Source organism: Eptatretus burgeri, chromosome 5 (assembly GCF_056783735.1).
Source record: "Eptatretus burgeri isolate ZD-2024b chromosome 5, Ebu_testis_v1, whole genome shotgun sequence".
NCBI lineage: Eukaryota > Metazoa > Chordata > Myxini > Myxiniformes > Myxinidae > Eptatretus > Eptatretus burgeri.
This window is the reverse complement of record NC_140965.1, coordinates 11,975,967-12,001,025: the sequence shown is the minus strand read 5'-3', so window position 1 is coordinate 12,001,025 and position 25,059 is coordinate 11,975,967. Positions and strand designations below refer to the sequence as shown.

At 44.1% G+C, this 25,059-nt stretch overlaps 1 protein-coding gene and 1 long non-coding RNA gene across 6 annotated transcripts in view; one reads left to right on the top strand and one right to left on the bottom strand.

The window, feature by feature from the left end:
• Window positions 1–3,057, top strand: part of MOB2 (MOB kinase activator 2) — a 75,102-nt gene extending 72,045 nt beyond the window's left edge. For all 3 annotated transcript variants that reach the window (XM_085880766.1, XM_085880763.1, XM_085880764.1), the window contains exon 5: window positions 352–3,057. In XM_085880766.1, coding sequence (XP_085736892.1) covers window positions 352–623 — 272 coding nt within the window. In that variant the 3' untranslated portion in view covers window positions 624–3,057. The remainder of the gene's footprint in view (window positions 1–351) is intronic.
• Window positions 3,058–13,825: 10,768 nt separating this feature from the next.
• The window catches only part of LOC147025853 (uncharacterized), a 31,044-nt gene continuing 19,810 nt past the window's right edge, over window positions 13,826–25,059 (bottom strand). For all 3 annotated transcript variants that reach the window (XR_015058028.1, XR_015058027.1, XR_015058026.1), the window contains exons 2-3: window positions 19,753–19,873; window positions 13,826–14,939 (exon numbers count right to left, since the gene is read on the bottom strand). This is a non-coding gene — a long non-coding RNA (uncharacterized LOC147025853). The remainder of the gene's footprint in view (window positions 14,940–19,752; window positions 19,874–25,059) is intronic.

The following is a 25,059-nucleotide window of genomic DNA, read 5'->3' as shown; positions in this document are numbered from 1 at the left end:
ACTTTCGCATGAATTTGTAATTTGTTCAGTGTTCCAGTGACGATTTACCTTCGGGAAAGGTGCCTACCGTGGGATCTTTTTGAACATGCACCAACTATCGCTAGCAGATAGGACACCCAGCTCATCATCCACCCAAGGGACAGCACACTTTGCAATACAATGCCCCACCTGAGATGCAGCAATCTGACAGATTATAGTCGGGCCAGTCGGCCGAGACGAGACCGCTTAAATTTAGGCTTGCTACCCCGCTCCACCATCCCGTTGAAAAGTAAGCCAGTTATCGTCCTTGAAGTTTGCATTGTAGTTTGCAGCACAATAATGATGAATTTTGTACCATTTCCTTTTGTCCAGGCCATGAGTTTCCTCCAGCATTTGCCACCTACATCCAGCGTATCTTCCGGCTGTGCTTCCACGTGCTCGCGCACCTGTACCACTCGCATTTCCGCGAGACTGTGGCACTCGATCTCCACTCGCATCTCAACAGCCTCTACGTCCACTTCATCACATTCGCACTCCAGTTCTCCCTCCTACCGCCCGCGGAGCTTGCACCTCTTTCTGACCTGACCGACGCTCTGTGCATCTCCTCCGCCTCGGCACCGCACAACCGCTCTCCTCGAACATAAGGCAACTCTGTGAGCCAACGTCGACGTTCAAACATTGAGCCCACTGAGGTTCGATTTATGGCCTCCCTGTTTTGAACTTATTCCTTTTTTCTTTCACATTCTTCTGGCAAACGAATGTCTGTTGCCTTTGTTTTTCTTTTTTTCTTTTTTTATATTCGACTCCAGTCATGACGACGTGAGTGCTGGTCACCACCACCTTTGTTGCTGAGCTGGTTTCAGTCATTTGAGTTATTTAATACGTATCATTCGATCCGCTTCGTCCAAAGTGAGAGTTTGCTCATTTCCTTATTCCGATCCGTTTCCTTGGGATGTGGTCTCGGGATGCGCTCGCATTCGTGCCGGCCTCCTAGACTTGTGACGTCAAGGACATATTTTTCCCCCGTTTATCCCAAATGGTCGTTTGGCCTCTCTTTGCGTCAAGCTCCTCGTGGCAGTCCCAACAACGGTGTCTGCCTTCCCCAACTAGCATTCCCTATTTGTGGCGCTCTTGCATCCGGACACGATCCTATCGTGATTTTGTGCGCCAAGCATGCTAGCTGAGCTGGATTCATGAGCCGGACTCTTGTATTCTTGTGCAATCGCAAAGTAGAAAATTCCCATTACTCTGGAGGTGGCAATTTATTACTGAGCACAAAGTAGAATGTGTTTTTTATTCTTTCTTTTTTTTTTTTGTGCCCTAACAACATATCGCAATTGCCTCTGCGTGACGTCCATGACAGCCGCTTGGTTTATCTCGAGTCAAGATCTTATTTGTGCCTTATAACTATCCAGCTGTATGGATGTTTATTTTCTTTTTATGGTAGTGTCCTGTTCATGTACAGTCACCGTCCCCTTAACTAATCAGGCTTTTCACTGCCAAACCTTATTTCGTTAGGCGTACACCTACAGGCCTTGTATACACCTTGCGTCCTCATGCTAACTAACCCTCACTCTGTTTTAGGAACGGTCCACGTGATTTTCACCAAAAGTGTCTCGCATGCCGGGAACGACATTTATCCAAGTGCCCTTTGTCGTAGGATCTCCGCAATCATTCCCAACACCTGTTGTGCTCAAAAAGCACAACTGTGTCCAAAGGACTGACTGTAACGCCGCTCTTGCAAAGTGTCCATGATTGAAACGCAGAATGCACTCTTCCAACATTTGCGTCCAGCCAGGACCGTCCATGTTGTTTTGACTCGATTGTCCTCCCAAGCCATCTTTCTGACCCACACGATTGCTCCAAGGACAGCCGATGTTCTTTGGGTTTTGAACGCCTTATGACTGAGCTTGCGAAGTCGAGGCTTATGGAAGAGCTTTGAGGGGTTTTGGTCCCTGGTTTGCTGCAGCCTTGTTTCTTCAACACGCGGCACTTTGTTACCTGAACATATTGATACGTTTGACGAATTTTAGGAAATGTAAGAACACGTGTGACATTTTTCTTTTGGATCTGCATCGTAAAGGTTTGACACAAATTATGACTACGACGGGTACGCTTGATATTTATGGGACGTCATGTGTGAACGTCCAGCCAGCGCCCTCTGCTGTGCCTTCCAGTCGTGTACGAAAAGTAAACCGTGCCTCGTTCCTCTCTGAACTGTGCTCCTGAGGGAAGTCCAACCCAGAAATGCAGGCGTCTCAAAACGTGCCTTTTAGCCTTTACTTTCCGACGGGAAAAGTAAATACGAATTAAAAAGTTTCAAAAACTTTTCAAACGCCTCACATGGCCCATTGTGAACGACGGTGCGCTTGGTCACGCTCAAGTCATGGAGGATTATGACATTCACTGTCAGAAGGTGTGGACGTGCGCGACAGGTGCAGTGACGTCACTGAACATTTTCACAGCTGGTCCAACAAAGGCCATGTCACTTGTGATCAACTTAAATGCACAGTTTTTATTGCTGGCAAGCTTTGTTGCTTTATGATCATTATCCGGCGGCATTGTGAAACTTCCATAATCGTTTAATCGTTCGACATTTCCATTGGATGGGTTTTTCTTCATTTATCAATCATAGAATTTTTTTGTTAAGTTTATTACATATATCCTGATTTGGTTGTCGAGGGGGGGGGTGCGGGGAGAGAGGGGGGTGGGGGGACCTCAGTGTGACTTTCATGGAAGATGTACCAAGTGGTTTTTTTTTGTTCTGTATGCATGCGGCAGTGTACATAGTGTATTTTTCACATGTATCACCAATCATTTGAAGCGTTGCTCGTTACCATGTTGAAATGTTTTCCACTTTATGCTTGCATTGTGGGACTGGCTGATCAGTGCGAGTGATCTGGGTTTTCTTTAGGGTTCATATATGTCTACATTTTAAATCGTTTGTTCGTAGAGGCTCCTTGTGCAGACAAAGCAGACACTTTGTGCTGTCCTTGCTCATAAAGTCCTCCCATTCTTTTTCAGCTTAATGTTACAACAGTAATGTATTGCGAAATAAAGTTGTTTTTTTTTTCTAAAGCTTCCTCTGCAATTGATTGTTGTGTTGTGGGTTTGGCATCACATTCTTTGGTGCAGACGACTACTACTACTACTACTACTACTACTACTACTACTACTACTACTACTACTACTCTCTTTCGAGTGCGGCCTTGTGGCTGCTGGTTGCATCATTCGTTAGGGATGCAGTGTCCCTATTACCAGTACACTGGTACTCATTTCGCCGACCTCTGAAGGATGACAGGCTGAGTCAACCCCACCTGGTATGAATTCAGGACCCTAGGATCCCAAGTCAGCCACCCTAACCACTAAGCCAACACCAGGCTCACTACTACTCCTACTACTACTCCTACTACTACTCCTACCCGATGTGGTCAGAAAGTTTTTGTTCCAAGTCTTTCACGAACCATGTGGCCAGGCCTGACATTTGACTTGTGCTGATTTGGCAAGCAATTTATTCAGGATGCCGGTGATAACTTGTTTTCTCTTAGCGAAAAACACCTTGGGATATTTAACATAAGGCTTAGCGTTCCGCGGAGGGATGACACTTTATAGTACAACACTGAACGAACGCCCAGCTGACAAAGCACCAGGCAGTTCATGTTCAGGTTGAGAATCAAACCAAAGCTAGATAGGGCAAAGGTCGTTACGCGACATCTTCAACGGAGGATTCCAACTTGTAATTGTCCATCTCTCAGTTTTATTTTCCTGGGACCGAGTAATGGACAGGCTGTTTGTCAATTTGCAACATTAACATTTACCTGTTAGAACTCGTTGATTTGTGCTCTGAGGCACGTGACGTGCAGGTAACTCATGGTTGCTTTGGATTGGGCACTGCCATTTTTTTTTTTAGGTAGTTAGATTTCCCCTTCTACTGAATCATCACCACAATGAAATTCTCATCAGTAGTTCCATCCAACGCTAAACTTTACACAATATCTACTCGTGGGTACTTCAAATGTTGGTTTAGGTAAAGGTGTCTTCCCGTGCACACACAGTCGACCACGTTCATAGACGCAGCATAGTACCAGTTTTATATGTGACGTCACATACATTATACAGACAATCAGGGACCCACAAAGGCAAAACCTTGTGGCCTCTCAATCAATTCAAGGAAAATTACAAAGAGCAATCGGAGATTGCAGATCCTCACTCACCAGGACTTACTTAGTGTAGTATTGACGATATATAAAGTTTTGTTCATGCAGCGGACAAGACTGTTTCGGTCTTATTGTGTAGATTCTCATGATGTCTATAAAATGCATGTTATTGTAGTCATGTTCCATACTTTCTAGACGTACATACTTTATAGATGCACGTACTCACATTCGTAATACTACATCATTTATGGAGATGCTCTCATTTTAATTGTACGTACTTTTATAGACACGTACTCGGTTGAAAAAAAAACGTTATACTGGCTACCACCAGGTGCTGTTTGTGACCTTCGTTGGCACATTGTGCAGACAGACGAAGAAACGGACCAAATGCAACACGATCTGATGAGGGTCGTGAACAGAAGTGGCATTTTATTTGTTATTCATGAAAATCGAAGATTTTGCAATTGTATTGGTTGGTTGCGGGCATTATTCTGTTTGTCAATATGTCAATTGCCTACAGGTCACAATTTTAAACCGATCTTCACGAAGCTTCACCAAAATGGTAGAGTTCGCCATAAGAAAGAAGCCTATTGTTTGAGGTCATAAGGTCAACAACCATATCAGATTTCTAAAATCCTCAATTTTCATCTGATTGACTTGAAATTTGAAGAGGATTTGCACATTTGGTCATTGGCTTCAACCACCAATGTCTTTTGAGGTCAACAGGGTCCCAAAAGGTCAACATAGGCTGAATTTCTAAAATTGTCAATTTTCATCCAATTGACCTGAAATTGGTTCAATAAAACTATTGTCAGGTCAGGCCACATTGGATCCTTGACTTGCTTACAGGTACCATGTAAACCTGTACTAACCTGGTTCATGGTCGGGTTGTCAGCGACAAAACCGTCTCCCCCACCAAGTTTCCTGGTGAGGGTATATGATATGGACACCCAGCAGGATTAAAAGCAAACCTGTCAAAGGGCAGAGGAGCTCCATGTGAGTCAATGGCCATCCATATCGAGTGTCGAACTATGTCTGTGACATCGTCCTGCAGTTGGTTTACTTTTTTTTTTTCTTTAGGAGGATGGTGGCAGGATTTTCACTCCGGCCACAGTGAAACCCTTCACTACACAAAACACGAGAAAAACGCAAAGAAAATTGAAAACCCACTCTGTGGGGGTACCTCCTGTGCAGCTTCTCTTCGCAGGACAGCTCACCGGATGACGGGATTTGGGCAAAGCCTTCGGGACCCAACCCCACTCTGATGATCGGAGGAAAACTACGGGGTAACCTTCCCAGGTTAGATTGTGGAAGTGTGTGTCGAGGTGGTTCTGAGGGTGGAAAAGGAGGCCTACGTGCAAGGAATCTGTGAGGGGGTGATTGTCATCCTGCTTAAAGGGGAATTCACGCATTGCGTTCCTCCAAGCTCGTCCCTCTGTGTACTGCAATTAGAGCGGAGGGTCGTGGGCTCTTGACAGAGAAGTCCGAAGTGAAGGCCCGCTGGGCCGGTTACTTTGAGCGGCTGTACCAGGCTGATCGACCAGCTGTTGAGGTTGATGTCAGAGGTGTTACTATCCCTATTGCTGACCCTCCAATTGACTGTGGTTCACAATTGTTTGTGGAAACACAGGCTGCGTTGAACTGGTTAAAATGGGGGTAAAGCTTCAGGTATCTGTGGCATCCATGCTGAACATCTCAAGGCTGGTGGAAATGTTGTACTCATGTCGTTGCATGCAGTTCTGTGCTCTGCCTGGAACACAGGCATCATCCCAACGGACTGGAAGAGGGACCTTGTTGTCCCTCTCTGGAAAGGGAAGGGTGATCACCAAGACTGCAACAACTACCGAGGGGTGACGCTGCTCTCAGTGCCAGACAAGGTCTTTGCTTGGATATTTCTTGATAGCGTTCGCCACCATATGCTTGAGCACCAGCACCCAGAGCAGTCAGGCTTTACACCAAAGAGGTCAACGATTGACCGTGTCCTTGCCCATCGGGTCCTCACCGAATGCAGACGAGGGTTTCTGCAGGGGCTGCATGCAGCCTATGTTGATCTCGGTGAATTCAGTGAATCCGATTCAGTGAATTGGAATGCTCTCTGGAGGATTATTGCTCTTCGTGGGGTGCCACCAAAACTGATCAATCTGATGTCTGAAGTCTTCGGGTACTGAGAGTGCTGCAAGATGTGGTGATAGCATCTCCGACTTATTTGTAGTTGTGATTGGAGTTCTTCAGGGTTGTGGACTGGATTATGGGGAGGATGTTGCAGAGATCAAGCTGTGGTGTATCATTTGGGAATGTCAAGATCTCTGACCTTGATTTTGCAGATGATGCAGCCATCTTTGCAGAGACTGGATATCCTTTTGGGGGCCCTCGAGGTGCTGAATGAGGAGTCGGAGCCGTTGGGATTACGGGTTTCTTGGGTCAAAACTAAGATCCAGGCTTTCGGTGACATCTTTGATGCTGCTGTCCTGTCTGTGTCTGTTTGTGGTGAGGATGTTGAGGTCGTGGAGACATTCACTTACCTTGGCAGTGATATTCTTGTCTCTGATGGCTGTAAGTAAGAGGTCAATAGATGTCTGGGTCGGGCCTGGGGAGTCATGGAGTCAATGGATCATGGGGTGTGGCGCTGCCGGTACCTGTGCGGGAGGACGAAAGTCCGAGTCTTCAGGTCCTTGGTACTTCCAGTCTTGTTCTATGGATGCGAGACTTGGACTCTGACCAAGGATCTGAGACGGAAACTTAATTCCTTTGGTACCAGGTCTCTTCGGAGAATCCTTGGCTATCGCTGGTCGGATTTTGTGTCCAACGAGCGGTTGCTGAGAGAGACTCGGATGAGATTTGTTACCTGCATAGTCCGTGAGCGTCGGTTGCGGCTGGATGGACATGTGGCTCGTTTTCCTGACGCTGATCCTGCTCACCAGATTCTCTCAGCGAGGGAGTCTCATGAGTGGAGGAGGCCAGTGGGCTGACCACGTGCCTCGTGGTTGCAGCAGGTTGACCATCATCTTGAGGAGATGGGGATGGGCCAGGCATCTGCCTGGGGGATGGCCAGACGGAGGCCCCTGGAGTACCGGCGGAAAGTGGACGCAGCGACGCACTGTTCTGGCACATGCTCCCATACCTGACCTGACCTGAACTTCTAGAATGGGTATTTTGTATATAAGGATGCATTTAGAATACTTTTAAACTTCCCTGGAACGATATATCATTTGCATAAATCCAATATGGCCGCCAATTATCAATACCTTGCCAAATCTTTGCTCTCAGGTGATGTATTTTAGTGATTTAAATTTCTATAATGAGATCTTTGGATCCAAGGATGCATTTGTAATACTTAAAAATTTCATTGGATACATCATGGACACTACAGTATTTAACCAGATAAAAAGCTCATTTCCATAATTCCAACTGACCACCAAATATAATTTGCTTCCAATCCATGATATCCGCAATAAAAATGGCTTGACCCAAAACTAATATTTGGTGGACTCTGCTCAAATTTGAGGTTAATTATGTTATTGTTTCTGCATACAGTAAGTCCTCGCTAACCGGAAGTTCGCATATCGTAGTTTCGATTTTTCGTAATTTAGTTTTAATGACCAATTTTTCAATTATCGCAAACATTTTATGCCTATCGTAATGTCATTGCAAGGAAAAACGCAAAAAAAAAGTTTCAAACTGCCTGCAAAAAAACAACAATCACACAGGATGCGCATAAACACACTTTCACTTTACTGCGCATGTACTGTATGCTGTACTGTACGTGTTCTCTTCACGCTCGCCTGCATACCTTCCAGTATGAATCCCAAGCTACCCGCAAGTCTTTTGCCGAGCACACCTCGTTTCAAGCGACAACGAAACGCTGTCACATTGAAGGTGAAATTGGATATAATTAAAAGACATGAACGAGGTGAAGGGACAACGGAAATCGGCCGCGCGCAGCAATCGCTCCATCGACTGTACATTCGATCGTTCAAAGTTCGGCAAAGATAAAGAAAATATCACAGATTGCGACCAGTTCGAGTGCAACGACACTAACGAGAATGAGAGATGGTGCCATGCACAACATGGAGCGTTTATTATGTGTGTGGATAGAAGATCAAACTAAACGTCGCATGCCTTTATCTCTTGCTGTGATACAAGAAAAAGGGCGTCGTTTGTGAGGGCATTGACCCACGATTACGTGATCAATTACTTCTCCAATCATGTTGAGAAGTACTCCAAGGAGAACAACATTGACAACAAATCTTTGCTGCTTGTAGACAATGCTCCTGCCCATCCTCAGCAAATGGAAGACTGGTGTGAAAATGTGCAGGTAGTATTTTTACCACCACATACTACCTCACTTTTACAGCCGATGGATCAGGGAGTTATTGCTGCTTTTAAAGCCCATTATGTTAAGCATACCATGCTGCAGCTTATCAAAAAAAACTGATAAGGACAAGCTATCAATCAAGGAGTTTTGGCGAACATACAACATAAAAATGGCTTTGGAAAACATTGAGGATTCATGGGCGGAGGCGAGTGCCTCCACAATGAACGCTGTGTGAAAGAAAGTGTGGCCTGAGTGTGTCCACAATTTCACGGGGTTTGCTAATGTTCCGTTGATTACAAGTCAAATTGTAGACCTGGCGCAGGAGGTTGGTTTGAAGAGGTTGACGAAGAGGACGTGGATGACTTACTGGAGTCTCATGCAGAACCCTTAAGCAATGAAGATCTTATGGAGTTGGAACAGCAGTGGGCTCTTGAGGAAGAAGAAGATGCTGTGACACCTTCATCCGAGCATCTCACCATGAAAAACCTCAGCCAAATCCTCAGCTCGTTTGAAAGTGCCACAGAATTTGTTATCGAGCAAGATCCAAATCTTGAAAGGAGCACTGATTTTAGCCGTGTTGTTAATGATGCCCTTTGTTGCTCCAAGGAACGTTATGCAGCAAAGAAAAAGAAAGCCATCCAGCCCACTCTCCATGCATTTTTCAAGCCAAAAGATGCAGCACCAACTTCATCCACCATCCAGGATGCTCCTTCAACCAGCTGCCAAGAGACCGTTCCTGCTGGTGAAGAAAGTGACAACACAGTGTCAAGTGAAGAGGGGGACGATTCTGCCACTCCGCCAGTGTGACTTGTCCACCGCAATCAACTCCGTTCCTCCAGCCTCGGGGTAAGTCTCCACGACTCGAGGAGTGTGTTTTGTTTATTTGTGTTTATGTCCAAAAAATTCCGAGCCAAAAACACATCCCCCCTTTAACACATTGGTTTCTATGGGAAAATATGTTTTGTTTAACACAGTTTCGCTTATCATAAGGTTTTCCAGGAACGCAACCCTTGCGAAAAGCGAGGACTTGCTGTACATCCTGATATATGTTGCTATTTTACAATCCCCCTGAGGTGCCCCTCACTTAATGGTGCAATCCGGGGGAATCCTTGGGGAATCCCCATGGGAAATCCCCTTTTGGCTGTTTCAATGGAAGTTCCAACATGGATGATATCATCATGTTCTACACAAGAAAGGCAAATTAAGGTGAGTAACCTGTTAAAAACTTGAATATTGTTCTTACATTCCTTCAATTAATTACATCGGTTACATCAAATTGACAAATTACCCATTTTCTTACAGAAATAAGTTATACATATGAGATGCTAAACTAACCAGCTTACCAAGGGGCTCCTAATGGGTGGTTTTAACATGTTTAATATATTAAGTCGGTATACTTGTTATTTATTTCAATTTGTACATTTATAAAATGTTTTAAGGAGATCTCGAATGGGTGTTTAAATAGAATCAAATATGTTGACATTCATTGCTAATTTTTGTTTAATGTTATTATGTTTGCTCTCGTATAAATAAAGGTCATATTGTACAAAAGTAAACTACTTTAAACTATAGTTTGAGCTCGGCTAATCTTTAACTTGTATGTACTGCTTTGCTGGAAATGAATAATAATAACAATAAAAATCTATATTTGCAATTTTGACTAATTTAATATTCCACTAGTTCTCTGTGTAAATATATCATCTTTCTTTCAGATAAACCAAAGATGAATGCCGTGTTATGTATCAACAGTAATGGAGAGGTGTTGCATTTGTAAAGAAACAACATCTGACACAAGACCGACTGATGTTCTGCAAACAAAAGGCAGTGATGGGGTGAATCGTGGGAGTGACTTGAGAACAGTTCCAGGAGAAAAGGTACATGTGGAATGTCGTCGCAGGGACTGTAAAGCCGAGAACATTGCTCGTGACACAGCCTCTCATCAACAACCAATTGAGACACGATGTGATCTGCGTTCAGTGAAAAAAAACATTCAGTTTTCAAGATCACTGCATGTTCTGTGGACAACCTGCGAAATATGATAAGAAACGGAGAGAGGCTGATGTATTTCCAGTCAGAACAACAGACTTTCAGGACACCGTGCTTCAGATTTGCCATTCCAGGAATGACGAGTGGTCTGAAGTGGTGTCAGGTAGATTGGCATCACTGAATGATCTACATGCAGCAGATGCAATATACCATCAGCAGTGCAGTAGTAATTTTAGGACAGGGAAGAATATTCCCAGTAAGCTCCCTGTGGATACTGGGGACAGAGCAAAAAGGTTCAAAGTTAGAAGACCTGCAACAAATGAGAGGACAGAAGCCTTCCTGAAAGTGGCACAGCTTTTGGAAGAAAATGAAGATGAGCAAACATCAATAAAGGAACTTGTTCTGAAAATGACTGAATATCTTAAAGACACAGAGCATGAGCCATATACTGCTAAATATATGAAGGCAAAAATACAGCAACACTTTGGTGAAACTATTCAAACTCTACCCCCAACCTCAGCAGCTGCAAAGTATCACAGCCTCAGTGTATATTATCAGATGATGGAGTGGAAAGAAAGAAGCATCAATATGAAGCCGGAAGAGTGGGGATGGCACATGGTGGATGGACAATGTTTGCCAATACAAACTGACCAGCTTGCAGCCCCATCAAAACTACTGGATGTCATCTGCTGTAACTGTAAAACAGACTAATACAAAGAGGTGAACATGCAGAAAGTATAGTCTGCATTGCAGTGCTGTTTGTGGAGAATGCCGTGGGACAAGTTGTGCCAAATCACAGCTACCAGATTTCACCGATGACTATAATGATGACCTTGATGGACATCTTCAGTGGGGTATTAATATGCCTGCAATGAAACACCAGCCAAAGAAGTGTGTCATAAATTTGATCACAAAATATCGGTGTTTGGTGGCCATATTGGATTTTATTAAATTCATCCATCATTTTATTTAAACCCATCCAATCAAAATATTACTCTCTCAAATTTAGCCTTTGATCCCCTCAAATATTCTAGAAATATAAACCGCTCAACCCCGTTGTCTGAGAGTAAATATATGGCAAAATATAGATATTTGGCAGCCATATTGGATTTATGCAAATGAGATGTGTATCAAAATACATCCAAGAAAATTGTTAAATACTCTCAATGCATTCTTGTGTGCAAAAGATATATACGAGAAGTTGAAATGGCTCAAATATATCATCCAAGAGCAAAGATGTGGCAAAATATTGATATTTGGCGGCCATATTGTATTTATACAAATGAGATTTTGTTCCAGGGAAGTTTATAAGTATTCTAAATGCATCCTTGTATACAAAATACCCATTCTAGAAGTTGAAATCACCCAAATATGTCATTTGTGAGCAAAGATATGGCACAATATTGATAATTGGCCGCCATATTGGATTTATGCAAATTAGACGTATTTCCGCAACAGGGATTTCTTAGGACTTTTCGTATGGTCTTGTGGGGACCTCATAGAAATGCATTGTGCTAAAAAAAATTCTGTTGCAATTTGTTCCCAATCAAACCTTATTTTGCCTGGAGTGTGTGGGTAGGTTTCATTAGGAGATGAAACAGACCTAATTGGTCTCAAAATATCCACCTCGATGTGTTTGTCGTTGGTTTTTATCTACATATCTGGGTTTCAGAATGTGGAATGGAGTCCCCCCAGGGTGGGCTCTATGTATCCATCTTCATTTCAGTAAGGGGTCACGATTCATGGACCAAGCTGTGAAGTTTTCTGTTCTCAAAGTTTTGTGCCGAGGGCTCTCTTCTGGATCGTTACTGATCGACGGACAGCTTCCAACTGTAGTTTGTTTGTAATAATATTCCCAGGGATGGTTTTTAATATCTCTGTGAGGTTTTTTTGTCATCATTCCCATAGCTCCAACTATCACTGGAACAACTTTGGTATTCTTCAGGTATTTTCACTTCATTCTTGAGATCTTGATATTTGGTAATTGTCTTGATTTCTGCATTGTTTCTTCCAAAATCACTGCTATTAACACCTCAATCAGCAATGCCTTCTCTTTTTTTTGTACCTAAGTATGATATGTGGTCGCAAGGCTTTCTTTTTGATGTTCACACTCGATGGGATCATGAGGTCGTATGTGAGCAGCACTTCCATGTTTTCAGTGATTGCTTTTGGTTCATGTTCCCATAAATTCTCTGGAACTGGGATATCGAAGTTTTTGCAGATGTGCCGGTGGATTACAGTACAAACTCTGTTGTGTCGTTGTGTGTATCGCTGTTCTGACATGAGTGTTTTGTGTGTGCATGTGTGTGTTTGGTCATTAAGCATAACATATCATCCTCTTTACTAACCCCACCTCCACCCCTCACCTTTCTACTCTCTCTCTCTCTCTCTCTCTCTCTCTCTCTCTCTCTCTCTCTCTCTCTGTCTCTGTCTCTGTCTCTGTCTCTGTCTCTGTCTCTGTCTCTCTCTCTCTCTCTCTCTCTCTCTCTCTCTCTCTCAACCCCTCCTCGCATCCTCCCTCCCGCAGTGTATTGCAACAGTTTGCTGAGACATCGCTCTTGCCACCTCCCCCTCCCTCCTCTCTTTCCCCTCCCTGTCTCATCTCTTCCTCTCTCTCCCTCCTCTCCCCCCCTTAAATATCTCCACTAGTGAAGAGACGGGTTGTATTTTCTAGTTTCTGTAATAAATGGCAAATAAGTGCTTTTGGGGCTTGTCGACACGATACACCCACAACATGGCATTTGGTGGTTTTGTCATCATGAAAGGCTTCAACAGAAGCGCACCAATTGCTTCACCCCGCTTTTTGCTTCTTGTGTGTGGGCCATGGGCTAATACTTTTTAAAGCCACCTGGCAAACGAGGTCCTGTGTGTTGATCTATTTTGGCTTTTGGGGGATGTGTGAGAGGGTTATGAACAGGTAGGATGGCCTAGACCTCGAGGGATGCACAGTCACCTCTAAGCTATATCTACTATCTAGCCTTGGTTCGAATCCCGACACAGCTATACACTGTTTCACAGGCAGGGTGATTCATCAATGCGGGTGCTGTTCCTCGGATGGACATTGAACTGGACGTCCCGTCTGCCGGCATTCGTTGGTGGACGCTAAAGACCAAATGGTGTCCTTCGCGAAGAGTACACGAGCTATCGCCAGCACCCTGGACAAATTACAAGTTCCTTCCCTGACCACTTCATTGAACATCAGGCCTGGCCAGCCGGTTCGTGAAAGATGCCCTGGCCGGCCAAAATGTTCTCCCGCCCAACCCCACAAAAGTGGGAATGATTTTGACCATAAAACGAAGAAGACGTCACACAGGGTTTCATTCCAAATCTGAATCAAAAATGTCATTTTATTTCATCAAAAATACAAAGCAACAATTGGCTTCTAAATTCATTATCCGTTAACTTTGATCTCGGCACATTGCTTGGAAGGACAGCCATTAATCATGGGTGCTGTGTTGATTACTATATCACTATGACTACACCAACTGCAATTGTTTTGATGGCCGCGAATATTCCCACTTCTTTGTGGGGTCGGCCAGGGATTGTTTGTGGTCCAAGTCTTTCACGAAGCGGTTGGCTAGGCCTGACCGTCGACTGAAGGTGATTTTGGGAGGAATTTGTAATTTGTTAAGGGTGACGACGATAGCTTGTTGACCCTTAACAAAAGATCTTTAACGTCCAGCGAGGATGAGTGGTGACAGACGGGTTCTCTGGTTTAACGTCTAGTCCTTCCAAGAAACGGTGCACAACCAGGTATGCCTCGCTTTGCATGTGAAACACAAGCTGGGTTATAGTTTGAAGATGACTGATTAGAACTCACGATGACAATACACCTTATCTGGCATTCCAATTCCTGATAACCTAAAAATTGACGATTTGAGGTGACCTTAACTTTTTGAACTCGAAAGCAATATCCTTCATTGACCCAAAAAGCAAACCCTGCTCAAATTTCAAGTCTATCGGATGGAAATTGATGATTTTATGCAGCCTTGACCTTTGACCGTTTGATCTATGAAAGCAATTGGCTTTTATCTTTTCATTGGTGGACCATTTCAGTGCCCCAATATACAAATTCTTAAAATTTTTTGCTCAATTCGATGAACATTGACAGTTATGTGATTTTGACCCAAATTATGAAGTTTTCTCCATAGTCTCATAATCAAGCTTTGTTGAAAATTTTATTACAAATGTTCAAATTGTAAAAAATAAAGTTACGACCCAGACGGACACACACACACACACACACAATGATTGCAAAACCCCGCATCTGCTCCGTGGAGGACAGGCTAACAAGTGCACAAAATATAATAAGATTGTTCAAAAAAGTCTCTTCATTTTGGGTGCAAAGTCACAAAAGCTGAGCACAGGACCATCACCCCAAAGTTTGCACCAGATGATTGGGATGTCTTGGTTTCTTACTTTCATGGAGTTTTTTAAAATGTCGTAAATTGGTGCAGCTGGGCAGCCTGCATTCTCCTCTGGGTTTAGCAGAGCGTTGATTCCTGGGAAAGCAAACGTGACGTCATTTATTGCACACAAAAACATCTCCAAATGTCCTCTTTTTATTCTGCTTTGAGCTGAGTGTTTATGGTTCCTAGAGCACCTTTTAACTTTACATGGCAAACATGCAGGATAAATCCAGGAGATGCGGACGAATCAATATCGCACAAATTTAAAATCTGGGATCCCTGCATTGTGCACTTAGATGGACTCGGACGAGCATGCCGCACTCGGACAAGTGCAGAGGAAGACGTTGAGCTGTTTTGTCTGAGTTCCATTCCAGACCCGACTGTAAACAGTCGTGTTGGCGTTTCAAAGGTAGAGACTTGTTTCACAAAGTGTGCCATCCCTCGGATGAATGTTAAGCGGGGTATCTTGCGTGCCCGCCTTATCTAGTAGACACGGAGTGGCATCTCTCGAAAATGGTGAGCCATTGCGTGTCGGTATCCTGGATAATTTAAATAATGCTTGATCTAATATCCCACTCACCTCTCAGCTGCTTAACCTGGGTTCGATTCCCAACTCCAGCTACAAACTGTCATCCTAGTGTTTCAGGGCAAGGCGATTCATCATTGTGTGTGCCATCCCTCTCGGATGGACGTTAATCTGGGTATCCCAAGTTATGGCATTAGTTGGAGAATGTCAGTTAAAGATCCCATGTCATAAGTGAATCATTATGATGCAGTGTTGAGAAAAAGGACATGGAAACGGTCTTTTCAACTCTTTTCAAGTTTTTCTGAGCACGATCTACATTAGCTTTTTTCGCGAACTTTGAAAAACATCTGCGATGGCAACATTACGAAGCCAGAGTCAAACGCAACAGTCCAGAGCTGAACCTTCTGCCAACTCTTCTCGGACAAAGTGACCATTTTGGAATGTTCTTTGAGAAATAGATGCGTTAAAAAAAAAAAAACGGATAGTTTACATCGCTAGGTGCCACCATTTTAGTGTGAATCTTGGTATGCATTTTGAATTACATGTTTGAATAAGGATAATAACATAACCCCTCCCCAGCCGCTCCTATAGGGAGCGGGTGATTCTACTAATAATACAATGTTTTATTCATTTCCACGTAGTGTGACAGCATATCAAATTTCATGTGAATTACATGAAAAAAAAGAATATTCAACAGCAAAAAAAAAAATCATTTAAAAATATATAAATATATATTAAACGCATCATGATGAATAATATTGCGATGAAGTTCAATTGGAGTAAAACAATATATTAATGTTGTAATTAAATGATTGAAATACAACAATGAATTTCACCTAAACAATACAACGATATCAAAAAATGAATCGACATCTAAGGTTGAATAAAAGAAAGAACAAAAGGGATAAAATGGTTCAAGAAGAATAACGGGAGAAAGGAATAAAAACGAATAAGGATTCGATTATAATAAAATAAGAATAAAATCCAAACATACTCCACGCAAACTAACATCGAGTTACATAATTCTGACAACACCGAGTACACTTTCCATTCAAATAAATGATATATGAACTAAGCAACCTTCTTCAAATGGATATTTGGAATTATTTCCCCCTATTAATATTGTGACGTCCACGGGACTTGAACAGTCCCGCCAACGGAGAATGAGCCGAAACGATGGAGGCGGTTTATTTATTTATAACCCAAACATGGCGGTTCTAATCGCTCTACCGCAAACGGGACGAGGAAGGTGGCACGAGTCACTTTTCACTGAGTTGATGATGTTTATTTGTTTTTATTATTAACCAGAAATAACAAGACTCGGCAAGAAAAGGGATCCGGGGCGATTCGACGGGATGGTGTGGGATCGGGCGTGGGGAAAACACAGACAATTCCAATGAATATACAAATCTCAAACCCTCTAAGGCGCCAAGTACACACACACACACACACACACACACACACACACACACACACACACACACACACACACACACACACACACACACACACACACACACACACACACAATGTAGCTATTTCTGGTGGTCAGGCTGGACTGTGGTGTGGACACAACTGTCCCTGGATTGGCGTCGGACAAGCTGGCCTTGCTCTAGTCAGGGGGGCAGGAGAAACCGTGGTGCTGTCGACCTCCTGGTCTTGGCCCAAGTCCGCTCACAGCCGCCAGGGAACCAGTTCTGGCGCCAAATTGCGAGCAGGAGAGGGAGGCAGGTCCGCCCGCCGTTCGACCCCGTACTCCGAGTCAGCAGAACCCCAGAGCCAACCAAGGTGAGGCACGAGGCTCAGCAAGGCTCCAAGACACGATGAAAAACAGGATCGAATCAGCGCAACAACAAGCACGCTTCCCGCGCAACAGCCTCCACACCAAAAAAAACGGTCTTTTTTGTCCCGATCTTCTTCCTCTTCTTTTTCGACCCCGAACAGAACCTTTTTATCCTCCCGTCCTCGTCACTTCCAATCGAGCCGTTTTATTGGCCCACCGCCGTCGCCTTCCGCCAATCGTGATCACGGGGCGGAGCCATCCGCAGCACTGTCCTGTGACGTCACTGCCAGCCTCCAGGGACTACTAAAAGGGGTTTACGCAGACACACTTACCCTATCCCGTGTCCCTATCTAATTACGTGACAATTATCATTTCCCCCTTGAAGAAATGAACATTTACTAGACAACTTATCACCACTGAATTGCTACTTATTACATCGAGATCCTGGTAAACTCAAACAGCATGGCATACCTAATTAAACATCCTAATTACCCTTTGAATGCATACCCCCCCCCTCAAACGTAACAATTAATTTCCTATTTCTCTATTTATGGTAAAAAAAAAAAACTACAGATTTATTTGTGGTTTTTTTAAAAGTTTTTTTGCCCCCCCCCCCCCACATGAATGCAATGCAAAGTGATTTTCAGCGTTCTTCCAGACTAGGGACTCAGTCCTGAGATAAGACTTACAAGGATTTACAAGGAATTAAGGTGCATGAGGAGGCCATTCGGCCCATCATGCCTGAATTACATCAATACCAGATTCAATAAATCCATCGATACCCCTTCCCTTCGTGTGCAGCCTTTTGGCTGCTACACTGGTACTCATTTCATCGACCTCAGAAGGATGACAGGCTGAGTCAACCCCCCTGGTGTTAATTTAGCGGAAAATGAGGATTGAACTCAGGACCCTTGGATCCCAAGCCGCCACCCGAACCGCTAAGCCAACACCAGGTGAAGGTATCGCACACCACATCTTAATGTGGTCAGCCAACACTTGTCGGTATGTTGTATATTTGGATCCCGATACTATTACGTACGAAGAGGACTTTTTTTTCAAAAAAATTTTACGTGGCAAAATAGTGAAAAAAATGTCACTTAGAAAAATAGTGAGCAAGTCATGGGACGGTAAGCTGTGAAGTTTTAACGCGAAACTTGTGCAGTTTACTATTAACATACGTTTTTCGATAAGTTCTGCATGAGCTTCCAACTTAACAATATATAACATAGGATCTCAAAAAGTTCTAACAAACAAGTTATGATAAAACTATGTGGATGAGTTTGGTAGATGACAAGAACAAGGGGATTCGATTTTGGTTCAGCTTCGGATTCAGATCCAGCCTATCATTGGATACAAAATGTAGTGTTCAGCCTGGCAGAGGTATGTGCTCCACCAGGTGCTCTTTCAGTTGGTCTCTTCCATTGATGTGAATCTTTAAACACAGGAGGGACTGACTCCCCTTGAAGAAGATTTTTATTGCTAACTCTGATGTGATCGGTCACATGGTATGGCAGCCACACTGGATTGAAGGAAAAGATTTGGACATAATTTTCTCCAAAAACGCTCAATGAAAAAAAATTTCAAACTTGGCATTTGTCATCAACTTCCCATTGAGTATATAGGGTGATAACGATGATGTCATTGGTGAAGTATTTCAGCCATAATTGGTTGAATGGAAATCTTTATCCAAAAAATCTGAAACTTCATCTCTCTGATGTATGACCGGATGCGAGTGAAGAATTAATTTGATGACGTTCATCAACCATGCCAATAAACTATGTGACATCATGGGTTGCATGGATGATACGGGTACACGGGCTATAATAGTAGTGTATTCAGTTAACGATGGTATTTTTGTTCAGAATGAACGCGCTAGTTGAGACTGCACTCTTCGAGTACCGTTCTAGTTTGAAATGTCAACACCCAAAATTTTTGCCGTGGATACATTTTTGAGCTCTTGGTTTCCGAGCTCTCATTTGCAGGATCTCGCATAAATGCAAAAATGAAATTTCCAATTTGACACATTTTGCAGGGTTCAATCTCAGATTATTGCTTTTAGACCATCGGTGCTTCAAATGGTGGTTTATTTCGTGAAGCATAGGCAGGTATCACCGGCACTCTGAACAAAAATTACTACTTCCTGTCCAAATCTCCTCCGGTCGAAAATCAGGCCATGCCAGCCGGTTTGTGAAGGCTTGGGCCAAAAAAGTTTTCTAGCCGACCCCACAAGAAGATGGAAATAATTGGGGCTGTTAACGAAGTAGTAATCGAATGTATGCCTGGTGTTGACTTAATGGTTAAAGTGGTGGGCTTGGGACCCTAGGATCCTGAGTTCAAATCCCACTCGGCTGTTGAATTAATACCAGGTGGGGTTATAACTCGACCTGTCATCCTTCTTGAGGTCGGCAAAATGAGTGCCAGCATGCTGGTATACTGTGTCGGAGTGGCGACCCGTCCAGGATTGTGCCCAATAGCCAAGGAGACTGCTTAAGCAGCAACAACGCTTTGCACAGAGTATGGTCCCAATGGATGGATGGAATATAGGGATGGGATCATGTAAAAGTGAAAAACATACATTAAGACGTGGTGTGCGGTACCTTAGATGGGCAAGAGCTGCATGATCAGACACTGGGTGAGCTTCACTCATGGTGTGGAGGAATAGAAGAAGAGACAGACAAACGGTGACGAGCGACAGCCTCATTGTCTGTAAAATGTCACCTGTACAATCACATTGTGCTTTGTATTACTGGATGCAGAATTTACTCTATATCAGCACACAGCCAAGTGGAAAACTCTATTTTTACTGACATTCAATGGACACACTCCACAACCTGTGTCACTAACTCCTCATCTAAAAGGAAGTAAATTAATGGATGTAAATAAAATACATTCCAATACTGCAACACTCACTCTCCATCATGACACTCAACTCACTCATAAACAAACTTAGAAGTAAACTTGGGGATGAAAGAATCTCAAGAATAAATGTTTACCTGTGATGTTAGGTGTGAAGAGCAGGAATAAGGTTCGTGATAACGCAGAGATCGGCCAATATTTCTCTATCAAATTGGGTCTATTCTGAAGTATATATATATATATATAATCAACCTCCTACACAAATGAAAATAATTCAAGAAATATGACGTAACATTGAAACTGTGGAAATGTTTGCAAAGCACACTTTATAACCACAAGGTATGTATTGCCCACATAAATGTACACAAGGAAACCTGCAGGGGAGGTTTCACTAAGCAACCACTCAATCAATGAATTTAGTCATTGACGTGACGTTGACATTTTCTGTCAAGATTTGGAAGAATTTGAGGAAAGAGGAACTATTTTTACCCTCACTAGATGAGAAGGTATTGCATTTGGGTCTATTTGTCTGTTTGTTTATCTGCACAGAATGTATGTCTATTAATTCTCTGTAAACAGTTTAAGTTTTCTGTAAACAGTTTTAATACATGGTTTAACAGTTGTGGAAGTCCTGGATAATAGGATTAAGTTTTTTTAGTAGTGGGGGCTTCCTTTCACTGGGTCGGTCTAAATCGGTGTTGAACAAGCCGAGTGTTCGTAAACACATTCGGGATCTCCATGATAGCTATATAATAGCTCCAGCGGATAAGGCTGCGAATAATTTTGTTGTTTGTAAAAAAAAAAACTATGTAGAGCTTTTATTAAGAGAGTTAGGCATTGATACTGTTACTTTCACGAATCGAGGAAATAGCACATATGCCAAGAAATATGTTCCTTGTCATAAGTCACTCCAGGAAATAATTTCTGAGCATCAGGAAGTTTAAGGAAATAATTTCGGTATTAAATGTGAAGAGGTAAATGTTTGTATTCCTCGGCTTTTCTGGATCCCTAAGCTTCATAAGAACCCATACAAGTATAGGTTTATAGAGGATGCCAGGCAATGTTCCACCAAACAGTTATCGGTTATCATTAACTCAGGCTTCCAAGTTGTTAGAGAACAGTTCAGGAAATATTGTTCAGCAATTGAGAAGAATTCTGGTGTTAACACTTTCTCGAGCATTAATTCTTCTTTAGAGTTCTTAGATAGAATTCGATGCCTCAATATCAAATCGGTTGAAGTTTTTCATTTTTAAACTTTGTATACAAATTTGGATTTAGTATGAGTGAGTGATTCACTCTTCAAAGTGATTGACAAGGTTTTTAACTCTTTTAATAACTTTTTATCTGTCAGGTTTGGTAGAACATTCTTTTCGAAAAAGAAATACTCAAGTTTTCATTGTTTTGATAAACAGGTGTTTAAGGATGCTGTTAATTAAATTTAATAATTTTGTGTTTGTGGGATAATGATTCAACAGGTTAAGGGTATTCCCATGGGTGGGAATTGCAGCCCCCCTACTTGCAGACATTTTTCTTATTTTCTGTGAATTCTCATTTATGCAGAAACTGATGAAGGAGAAAAAAACCTAGGATTTGCTATAAAAAAATTATCTCATACATGTCATTATTAGATGATATTTGTGTGGTTAAGTATTTTTTTTGATAGGCAGCTTCACAAGATTTATACAGAGAGCCTGATTGCAAACAGGAGTGGAAATGATTGTACAGTTGCTGCATATCTGGATGTGTTGGTTCGAGTCAGACAGAATGGCTTTAGTACAAGTGTAGATCATAAAGTTGATGATTTCAGTTTCCCTGTAGTCTTGTACACCTTTCCAGGTAGCAATGTACCAATTAAAATGGGTTCCAATGTCTTTTCATTTCAGTGACTTAGATTTGTGAGAATTTGTTCAGTAAAGGATGATTTTGTGGAACGTGTTGAGAAGGTTTTTTCCATCACGTTAAACAAAGGATATTTGGCTGATTGTTTAATCAGGTATTGTGAGAATGTCTTTAGACTCCATCATCACCTTTTCTTTAAGTTTACTTGGTTTTCATGTAAACAAGTTCCGATTGCAATGCATTTAATATAACAATAAATTTATTAATATTAGTGAGGGAAATTCTTCAATTAATATTGTTGCGGATTCGCGCCCGCCAGCGTGCGGACGGCCACGTAACTCGAATCGCGGCACGTCGCCCACCGGACGGACAATCCAGTCGTGACCCTCTCGGACTAACGCCGGGAACTAGTCACGGGTGGACCTTTCGGTCTCACCACGATCGTGCCAATCGGCCCCCGCGTGGGATAGGGTTGCTCGCCAAATTCGACCTACCTAAGTACCCACACGGAGGGTAGACCGGGCGATCGCACCTCGCCGCAGGTCGACTTCGGACACGGACCACTTTAAGCGACCCGTTCCGTACTATCGGGATAACCGAGCGGTGTTATTCGTCGGCCTCGACGGTTCGATTAATTATCGGGCGTTTTAGCCCACGACCAACCCTTTACGTGAAGCAAGATGGAGATTCAATGAAAGAAAAGACGAAGCGAAGCGGGAAAACAGTTCAACATAACTCACATTTATTTCGCGATGAACGGGAAGCACACATATACAATTACACCAAAAGCACATGTAAAAGGAGAAGAAACACAATATTACACAAAAAGCAAATATAAAAGAGAAACACAATGCAGAGCTATCCGACTACCGAGCACACGGCAACACTTATACAATTTTACTTCACAGACGGCGCCGACAACACAGATACCCAAAGCAAAAGAAAAAGAACCACCCTCCAGGATGAGGGGGGTAGGCGGGCCTGGGGCCGAGACCGTGTCGGGCCTACCTGTCTGATGATGAGACGCAAAGCGGCGGTGGCGCCTCAACTCCGCGGGCCTCGCGGACAGTGTCTGGTAGGGGGTGGGAAAGGGGCCCCCTTGTCGCACTATCTCAGCGCGGGGGGGGGGGAAACAGGAGGGGGTTGTTGATGCTCGGGGGAGGAGGATATCACCCTGTCTCGGGTCCCGCGACGAGCGTCTCCACCTCGACCTCGGTCGCGCCGCCGGCCTCCGCAGCTCCCCGACTCCGACGCGAGCACCCCCTCGATCGCCTTCGCCGCCGCCACCTCTCCACAGCTCCGTCCTCTTCACTCTGACTAGTACCACTTCTTCCCAGCTCCACCAACAACTCCCAACCGCGAACTCGAACTGCGAACTTCTCCCCTCCGAACTGAACTGTTTGGCGAGCGCGGCCGTTTATATCCCCGTGGCTTCGCCCCGCCACCTTTGACACTTTACCTCCGACCCTTCACCTCCAACTGGCTCCCCATTGGACCGAGGAAAAGTGGGAGTGAATGCTTTTTGATCCATCAATTTGCATATAGCGACCACGCTCCAACGCCCTGGAGGCGGGGCCAAATCGCCCCACGCTCACCGATAGGACGGAACAGAAGTGGGCGTGAGTCGTTTTTGATCCGTTTTCTTCGGAAAGTCTGTGATGTTTCTGAACACGCTGCTCGGTGCGCGCCCTGCACGAGTCCAGTATCGGTGCCCACAAGTGGCGCAAGAATGGTGGTGATGCGATGGTGGCGAGTTGTGACGGTAAAGGTCGTGGCTGTTGTTGTGAAGCGGCGTTGTGGTTGGTGGTTGTTGTGTGATGGCTGTTGAGACGTGGTTGGTGGTGGTAGTAATGGCGGCTGGTCCAAAATAAAGATAGTAAAAGAAAAACGGCTATCTAAAAGGGTCGCAGCCCGCATGAATGACATTTATTCCCTCTAAACAACGGGTTTGGGCCTAACTACACATATACTTACAGAGATATCTCACCTAAGGGACCTGAATGGTGGTTTGTGAATTTCGTCAACCACAACACTACCCCCTCCCCTTTTTACAGACTCGTCCCGAGTCGTCAAATTCTCGTGTGCCATCATGTGTAGTTTTCCCCTAGTACATTTTACCTACGGATCCCTGAGTGCGACATTCATGGTATTCGTGTCCCCAAAATAAATAACCTGAGGGCTGAGTAACTACCTAAACAAACTCACTCACACGGACGACTTAAATAAAATTGCCGGCGCTAAGACAGACATGCCGGGGGCGCACTCATATGTACAGTACATCTTAACCTTAACTTACAAATTTTACACTAAACCATGGCCCAGGATCACTGAACTCTGCAAAAAGAAAGCAGTTAGCAGGGAGCCAGGCTGCTCACATGCAGTCTCTGACTCAAACAATGCAGGTGACGGGGAACGTGGCCGGCTGCTCACTCGCAGTCCAAGGCCTTCTCTTTTTAACTGAACGCAGTGAACCACAACGGTGCATGGGCTGCACAAACACAGTCTCCGTGCCAGCTCAAGTGGCACACGCAATGAACACAACGAATGGATGGATGAATGGTTTGAACTGAACGCAGTGAACCACAACGGTGCATGGGCTGCACAAACGTAGTCTCCGTGCCAGCTCAAGTGGCACACGCAATGAGCACAACGAATGGATGGATGAATGGATGTACGCAAACACGGTGCACGGGCCGCCACTGCAGGCCCGTGTTGTAGCTGCCAACAGGGCAGTTCTCGCAGCCTGCAAACTGTTGCCTTGATCCTGGCGCACATGGAAATGAACAGGGGGGGCAAAGCAAAAATTGAACGGGGCTGGTGAACGTGGGCAGTGGGCATGGCATGGCATGGCAAAGGCAGCAGGCAAACACGGCCCGCAGAAGAAGGCCGCTGCAGGCAAACACAGCCGGCAGACGAACTGGCCGGCACAGGCCTTGCAGAAAACAGCTGCAGACGATCCGGCCGGCACAGGCCTTGCAGCACAGCAGATGCAGACGATCCAGCCGGCACAGGCCTTGCAGCAAAACAACAGCTGCCGATGAAGTGGGCCGGCCTTTGCCTTGCAGCAACGCAGCCAGCAGATGAAGCTGGCCAGCCTTTGCCGTTCAGTGGAGGTTGGTGGAGGGAGTGCGGTGGTGCTGGCCACTCGGAAGGCGGGCTCGGACCTACCCTACGGTCTCCCTCCCAACCTATCGCTTTTGCCTGTCACT